This window comes from Aedes albopictus, chromosome 2 (assembly GCF_035046485.1).
Source record: "Aedes albopictus strain Foshan chromosome 2, AalbF5, whole genome shotgun sequence".
In the NCBI taxonomy this organism is placed as follows: domain Eukaryota; kingdom Metazoa; phylum Arthropoda; class Insecta; order Diptera; family Culicidae; genus Aedes; species Aedes albopictus.
This window is the reverse complement of record NC_085137.1, coordinates 316,971,469-316,979,841: the sequence shown is the minus strand read 5'-3', so window position 1 is coordinate 316,979,841 and position 8,373 is coordinate 316,971,469. Positions and strand designations below refer to the sequence as shown.

Sequence of the window (8,373 nt, the reverse complement as noted above, 5' to 3'; positions counted from 1 at the left end):
GTGTCCAAGTGGACGAGCAGGCCCCATGGCGAGGTGAATTTTCACTTGACTCAATTTCTGTCAGGCCATGGGTGCTTTAGGTGGTATCTGCACAGATTCGGACACGCAGGCTCCCCCGCATGTCCGGAGTGTGCAGACTGCGACGAGACCGCGGAGCATGTGCTCTTTGAATGTCCACGTTTCGTGGAGCAAAGGTCGAGTATGCAGGAGGTATGCGGTAGAGATATCACGCCTGACAACATTGTTGAAAGGATGTGTATGGGGGCGGACAAGTGGGACTCCGTTACTTCCACGGTTTCTCGAATCGTACTTGAACTACAGAGTAAATGGCGAGCCGAACAACAGCTAGTTGAGTTGGCCCCCCCTTCCCCATCCAGGAGCTTGAGTTCAACGGGTAGTCTAAGTACTAGCCAGGACCCGAGCCTCCAGGGGAGAGTGAACAACTTAAGGCGGTAGCTGGTGGAACGCTTACTATTAGAGTGTACTCATGTACGGTCCCCCCCTTCTCGAAGTCATCCCTAACGGGCGTACCGCGAAGGTAAGGAAAAGAGAGAATGAGTTTTTAGTGGGTCGATCCCCACATCACCCGAGGAACCACCTCTTGGGTATCTGTGATTACACTTATTCGAAGACTTCAGCTAAGCTATCAAAATTCCAACTCAAATAGATTATCTGTAAGAGCTGGTGTTCCACAAGGCAGCATACTGGGACCAATATTATACAATATTTGTATGTACCTGCTTAGCCTCAGGGATGTCAAAAAAACGTTATTTGCAGATGACTCGGGTACCTCAGCCAAGGGGCGGAATTTGAAAGTTCAGATATTTTTCTTTTCATTTGCAAAAATACAATATTTCTCCAAATGCTTCCAAAACTCAACTTATAATATTTCCACATAGGCCAAAAAGGTCTTCATTTGAAACTCTCAAGTAGTCATGTTGTCACTATGAGGGAAACTCCAATAAATTTGTCGGACGGAGTTAAGTATCTAGGACTTGTACTAGATAAAAACTTAACTTTTAAAAATCACATAGATACCCAAGAAACAATTATAACTTTAAGAAATGTTTCTTAAAGCTGCGTTGTTAAGCCTTAAGACGCATTACATTTGGTTTAGTTGAGATAAAACTGTTGCTCAACTCTTGTTAGCCCAGAAATGGAGAATCTGTTCAACATCAGCCGTTCTATCTATAAGCATTGTAAATGTTATGATTATTTAATGATTGTTGCTTCGTTACACGGTTGTTGTTCAACGTTCAACCCGCTTGCTATTTACAAATATATCAGCAACCTTTCTCCAAAGTATATTTTTGTAAAATAGTCTAATATAGGTTTTAGAAACAATTGAAGCAAATTTGCAGCTGCGTTCATTATAACAAACTTTCTACAACAATCATTCCACCACAATACAATAAAAATTTAGCAACAATTTCAATTTTTATATTTGATTGAACAAATGCTGTTAAAAAGTTTCTTAAAAACGTTTCTTCAATATTGCTCTATAAATAAATAATCAAAAAGATGTTTAATTTTACATACTTCTCATATGAATAATTTGAAACAACTCTTTATGGCCTTATTACCTACATCAATCAATGTTTTATGATAAAACACACATCATTGACAAGACCTGTCATCTGCATCTGCTCTTCACCAATCAGGATTGCATGAATCGGAAGATTTAAAGCAGTATTCAAACATAGAATCGAATACATTGTCGTCCATACGTTGCTAAAACATCGCTTAAATTTTGTTGTGACATGAACTTTTGATGAAGCTAATTAGTGATTGATTAATCATGTCCACAACGTTTGTTCATGTAAACAAACTTTTCTGTAAGCTTTGTTCTTCAGCAGTGCTACTAGAGCTTAATAGTAGCTATGGTGCGATGTTGTTTTGCAAATTTGGTGATCCTTCAAACATATTTTTCATTTATTATTCCCAAAAAAAAAGTAAGTTTTGTTTAGTTTTCGTAACATTCATTCCGTGTACGAAAGAAAAAGGCGTCACCCTGCTGTTAATCTCTTGACAAAAAGTGGATCCTGAACCCGGTCAAGATAGAAATAAGGCTTGATTCGTGTCATGATGAAGGAACCAGGGGAACAATTTCTGAACGCTGCTTGTTAGAGGAGCCACTTGTCGTTTTCAAGCTCGGTAGTTTTGCTGCCGTTGATCAGTGTAGTTTAAAGGTAAGTCGTGACGTTTTTTGAAGTGGATACAATTATTAAAAGCTGCTACAAGCCTTGTAGTACAAGGCTCCTGTTCGATATAGAATAAGTTGCAGCTGTGTTTACAAATGTTCACCATGTTTGAACAATGACAATTAAGAGCACTGCTAATCAGCATCTGAACGGAACGATTAAGCTAGTCTTGTTAACCTATGTTTAAGCTACTTGTTCCACTGTGAATGTTATGTGGAATAATGGCATCTAATACGTCGGAAACAGCTGTCTTCGTACATTATTAGAACAATATTAGGCTATAGATGGAAATTCCTAAACAACTTTTCTTAAACTTCTGCACCATCAGTTGTTCAATTTGCATAAATATGATGAACAAAAGTGATATTCAAACTGTTTAAAATATTTATTCAACTCTTTTTCAACACATACTCTTATTCAACTGTCGGCACTTTCGTAGAACACTTGTTAAGCTAGCATGCTTAATGATTCCGAATTGTTACTTGGGTAGTATTATTCAAACTAAGTGCAATAAATACATTAAGTGTGTATATCCACTTATTAATAGAAAATCAAAACTTTGTCGCAAAAACAAATTTTTAAACCGGCCATGTTGTACGCTGTCCCAATATGGTCGAGCTGTTGCAAAACCAGAAAGAAACAACTTCAAGGGATTCAGAATGAATTTTTGAAAATGATTCTGAAGTTGTCTTCCTGGTATAGCACTAATGAGTTGCATCATATTTCTAATATTGAAACATTGGAACAGATGTCAACTAAAATCATTGCAAATTTTCGTCAGAAATCATTACAGTCTTCTATTGCTACGGTTAGCTCTTTATATGATTAGTTTAAGTTAGGTTAGAGTTAGCGTAAGTTTAAAACAATGTATTTCTGACACGCAGGAGAAAAAAAACCTGTGAAAATCATAATTGCTATAGCAAATCTCGATTTTTACAGCACTCGTCGTATTTATTCAACTCAGCAAGCTTCGTTGGATAAAGGTACAAACTAGTGCTGTAAAAATCATCATTTTGCCACTCGTTGCATAAATAACTATATAGATTTTTACACATATAAACAAAATAAATGGATTTTTTTTCCTTTGCCTGTCATTGCATGAATTTGTATGTTGTGTGGCAAGTACAGAGTGACAAGTATTAGAGAATCTAACAAATTTTATAAAATTTATTTTCTCGTTTTCATGTTAATATCCACTAAATTTGAATATGTTATGTTGAAGTTTATGTCTTCACGTGTCGCTTGAACACCTCAAATATGACGCTATTATGTAGATAAAGGCGTGTAAATTTACAATTTGAAATGGCTAGTTTTAGGTAAGTGAAATTATGATTTATCATACTTGCTTTGCGTTTTATGGCTATACTTGACTGAATTAAAACATATCTTAATTCTAAATCTTCAACACAAGCTTTAACATTGCAGCAACTCCTAAAACGGAGGAATGAAAAATCAAGAAAGAAGTACGCGCATAAAAATGTAGCCTCGCGTAAATTATGCTGCCGCCATAAGTGTACCTAGTTCATGTGCGATTGTTAAATGATGACAGCCTCCTGCTCTGACGATCCAGGAGCATGCAAAATGCGGTTCTACAGGAAATGAACCAGATCAACTTTTACTTTTGCGAAGATTTTCTTGTGGATCTGCACGTTCTTTGTCGTTCGTTTACACTGGGAAAAAGAATTCGCTCTGTTGGTGAAGTATAAAATGATCACAAGGTTGTTCCCAGAACTGTCAATCGTTTTCAATCCTCCAATCAAGCGAGTACTGGAATTCCAGCAGCGCATAATATCATAGTATCAAATATGAAGGTGTTCGTGGTTATTTCGTCACTCTTGGCAGTTGCTACGGCTTCGACTGGCTTCGAAGCTCCTCGGTGGTACGGATATGCTCCTGCTGCTGCTTATTATGATGCTCCAGCTGAGTTATCCAGCCAGTACCACTCCCAGGATAACCTCGGTCAGTACTCATATGGATACAACGGAGGTCTTTCGGCAAAGGCCGAAACTAAATCCTTAGATGGCGTGACTCGTGGATCGTACAGCTACCTGGATGCCGAGAACAAACTGCAGACCGTCACCTACACTGCCGATGCCCTCAACGGATTCCGTGCTCAGGCTACTAACCTCCCACAGGCTCCAGCCGAAACCCGCATGGCTCCCGAACCAGTTCAAGATACTCCCGAAGTTGCCCAGGCTAAGGCTGACCACATGGCTGCCTTTGAGAAAGCTAAACTGCGTAATGCTGCTGCTGTAGACGAAAGTGCCGCCTTGGCTTATGCCAGCCCTGCTCCAATTTCCCTGGCACCAGCTTCCGTATTTTCTCCACTGCCTATCGCTAGCTATGCTACCCAAGCACCAATCGCTGCCATTGCCCCTTCCCACTTTTCCTACGCCTGGAACCATGCTTCAGCTTACGCATACAGCTATGGAGCTCCTGCATTTTACGACAATCGCCTTTATGCCCGTACACTTCCATTGGCCCAGGATTTGCCTCAGCCGGTTCAGGACACCCCAGAGGTTGCTCAGGCCAAGCTGGAACACTTCAAGGCCGTTGCTGAAGCCAAAGCTCGCGCCTTGAACTAAGAAATAATTATTTGAATTGGTCAATCCACCCGGAACTTGTACTAACCGAAACATCTCAATCGATGTGTGTAAAGTGTGTAAAAAGTGTTTAATACGATTGAGCTTAGAGAATTGAGTTAATGAATACCAGAATAACAGAATATTTAAAAATAAACAAAAATGTAACGCAAAATACATGAACATATAATTTTTGACTTATTACACTTGAGCCTTCATTGAGGTAGTATATATCTAAATGGAACTCGATTTACGGGAAGAAGCAGCGATGTAAAGTTTCTCGTTTAGGGCGTGTGTGGATAATTCTATGAGGGGAGAGTTATGGTCTCAGAATGTCAAAAATTGATCTATGTGGTTTATGAACAGCTCCTAAAGTATAGATCACGGTTGCAAAAATTCCGAACTTCCCAACGAACGTGAGTTTTTGTTTTTGTCTTTTCACCACACCGCTTCTGACGTTGAAGCCCCTGTCCTTCACGGAGGCAAATGAAAAGAGAATAAAAATTCTCTCGCCGCTCACACTGGGGAGACGGCGAGGTTCGTAAGCAATACTTCGACAATGATTTTTCATAAGGGCCTAACTGACTTGATCGATTTCTCTACGTCGACTCTCTCTTTCGCTAATAACTTGATCAAAACAAACAAAATCATTATTCTTTTTGTTTCTATAGCAAGATGTAGTCATCTCCTTCGCATTTCAATCAAAAAATTTCGGAGAAACTCAATACACATTCTGTAATAACACAAAGAGAGGATCGATGAAGAGAAATCGAAAATGTCAGTTAGGCCCTAATGAAGAATCAGCGTCGACTTTTCCTGTGACCGGCACTCAAACGACAAAAATTCATCACGCTTGCTTATGGGAGAGTCGCATTCATGCGTCCGGTGTTGACATGAAGCATCCATCAGCGCAGAGCGTGTATTGATGATGGTGCAGTCATTACCTACACAAAGTAGTTGAATTTTTCTGCGTTCACTTTCAAGTATCTCAAGCGGAGCTGAAAATGAATGTCAAAAGCATTCAGTTCAGCAGAAATTCATTCAATTTAATGAGATTTTTTCAACCCTGGTATAGATCATCGGATCTACCAGCGTAATCAATGATTCATGCTTACACATCCTCATGCGACTATGATCTGATCATCGTCTATTTGGGAATCTCAAAAATTTCCTTGAATATAGGTCTTCGGATCAACAAACGAATCTTGCTGTGTCTGAGAGCTTTATGATAAAGTTTAAAGAATCTTTAAGGATCCCAAGAAATTTCTTGGGTAAAGGTCATCGAATCTACATGCGTTATCAGCTTGAAACGTCTCGATGCTCATCTGACCCCCCCCCCCCCTCTCCTTCCATCAAAACCCTCTAAAATCCATATGAACCACTCGGAAGCACACTTGAAAGCCTGTTATGTCCTCTAAAACCCAAAACATTCGGAAGCCTTATGAAATCGTGTGGCTTCGTGGTCGTGTGGCTAGTGTGCACGGGGTCGATTCCCGCTGCAGCTGGCAGGGAAAGTATTCGGCTGTGCTACTGGGTGTTGCATGCTAGTCCGTTATCTAGTGTCGTGCTTCATTCAAAGAGCGAATAGCTCACTGGAAGCATTAACCCAGCAAATAGTCGATCGTACACGATGCTCCATGGAATGCTTAAGTGGAGTCTACTTTACACGCGGGTAAATGGGAGCATGGCACGCATATGGCCACCACTTTTACATCTTATTCAACATCAAATAAGACTATGTGTTAGCTGGGAAGCGTGTCCACGTCTTTAAAAAAAATACTTCTTAAACTTCTTGAAACTCCTTGAAAACGCAATAAAACCCCACTGGATTGAAATTCGCCTAAAATATGTGAAGTCTCAAATCGACCACGTTCTGATTGACGGACGGCACTTCTCCGACATTATCGACGTCAGGACCTATCGTGGCGCCAACATCAACTCCGACCACTATCTGGTGATGGTCAAACTGCGCCCAAAATCCTCCGTCATCAACAATGTACGGTACCGGCGACCGCCACTGTAAAACCTAGAGCGACTGAAACAACTGGATGTCGCCTCAGCGTACGCGCAGAATCTCGAGGCCGCGTTGCCAGACAAGGGCGAGCTCCATGAGGCCCCTCTAGAGGACTGCTGGAGTACAATGAAAGCAGCCATCAATGACGCAATCGACGGAACGAATGGTTTGACGAAGAGTGCAGAACGATTTTGGATGAGAAGAACGTAGCGCGGGCGGTAATACCGCAGCAAGGGACCCGACAGAACGTGGAACGTTACAAACAGAAGCGGAAACAGCAGACCCGTCTTTTCGGGAGAAAAAGCGCCGCCTGGAAGAAGCGGCGTGCGAAGAAATGGAACTGTTGTGCCGCTCCCAAGAAACACGGAAGTTCTACCAGAAGCTCAACACATCCCGCAACGACTTCGTGCCGCGAGCCAAAATGTGCAGGGATAAGAACGGAGGCCTCTTGACGGGCGGACGTGGGGTGATCGAAAGGTTGAAGCAGCACTTCGATCAGCACCTGAATGGCGTGGAGAACGAAGGCACTGGGGACCACAGCAACGGAGGTAACGACGAAGCCAGTGCAGCGGAGGATGGAAATGAACCAACTCCAACGCTGAGGGAAGTTGAGGATGCCATTCATCAGAGCACAAAACCAACAAAGAAGCTGGTGAGGACGGTATCGCAGCTGAACTGATCAAGATGGACCCAGAAAAGTTGGCCACCTGTCTGCACCGGCTGATAGTCAGGATCTAGGAAACCGAACAGCTACCGGAGGAGTGGAAGGAACGGGTAATCTGCCCCATTCACAATAAAGGCGACCATTTGGAATTTAAGAACTTCAGGGCGATCACTATTTTGAATGCTGCCTACAAAGTGCTATCCCAGATCATCTTCCGTCGTCTGTCACCTAAAACGAATGAGTTCGTAGGAAGTTATCAAGCCGGCTCTATCGACGGCCGATCGACAACGGACCCAATCTTCACCGTACGGCAAATCCTCCAAAAATGCCGTGAATACCAGGTCCAACGCATCACCTGTTCATCGACTTCAAAGCGGCATACGACAGTATCGACCGCGCAGAGCTATGGAAAATCATGGACGAAAACGGCTTTCCTAGGAAGCTGACTAGACTGATTAAAGCAACGATGGATGATGTGCAAAACTGCGTATAAGGGTTTCGGGTGAACTATCTAGTTCATTCGAATCTCGCCGAAGACTGCGGGTGACGGGACTCTCATGCCTACTCTTCAACATCGCTCTGGAAGGTGTGATGCGACGAGTCGAGGAACGATTTTCACAAAATCCGATCTTGTGTGCTTTGCGGACGACATGGACATTATTGCCAGAACATTTGGAACGGTGACAGAGCAGTACATTCGCCTAAAACGCGAAGCAGCAAAGGTCGGACTGGTGGTGAATGCCTCAAAAACAAAGTACATGCTGGTAGGCGGAACCGAACTCGACCGGATCCGTCTGGATAGTAATGTTACGATAGACGGGGACACTTTCGAGGTGGTGGAGGAATTCGTCTATCTCGGATCCTTACTGACGGCTGACAACAACGTAAGTCGTGAAATTCGGAGGCGCATCA

General features: G+C 42.3%; 1 protein-coding gene across 1 annotated transcript; it reads left to right on the top strand.

Annotated features, from left to right (window-relative positions):
• The first annotated feature begins 3,928 nt into the window (after positions 1-3,928).
• Positions 3,929-4,965, top strand: LOC109420768 (pupal cuticle protein-like). Its single transcript, XM_062848833.1, has one exon. It carries the CDS (start codon positions 4,007-4,009, stop codon positions 4,784-4,786), a length of 780 nt encoding a protein of 259 aa, XP_062704817.1. The 5' UTR covers positions 3,929-4,006; the 3' UTR covers positions 4,787-4,965.
• Positions 4,966-8,373: the final 3,408 nt, after the last annotated feature.

What these genes read in the sequence shown, in the direction of transcription:
- LOC109420768 (XM_062848833.1), top strand. Translation starts at nt 4,007, where the DNA reads ATGAAGGTGTTCGTGGTTATTTCGTCACTCTTGGCAGTTGCTACGGCT.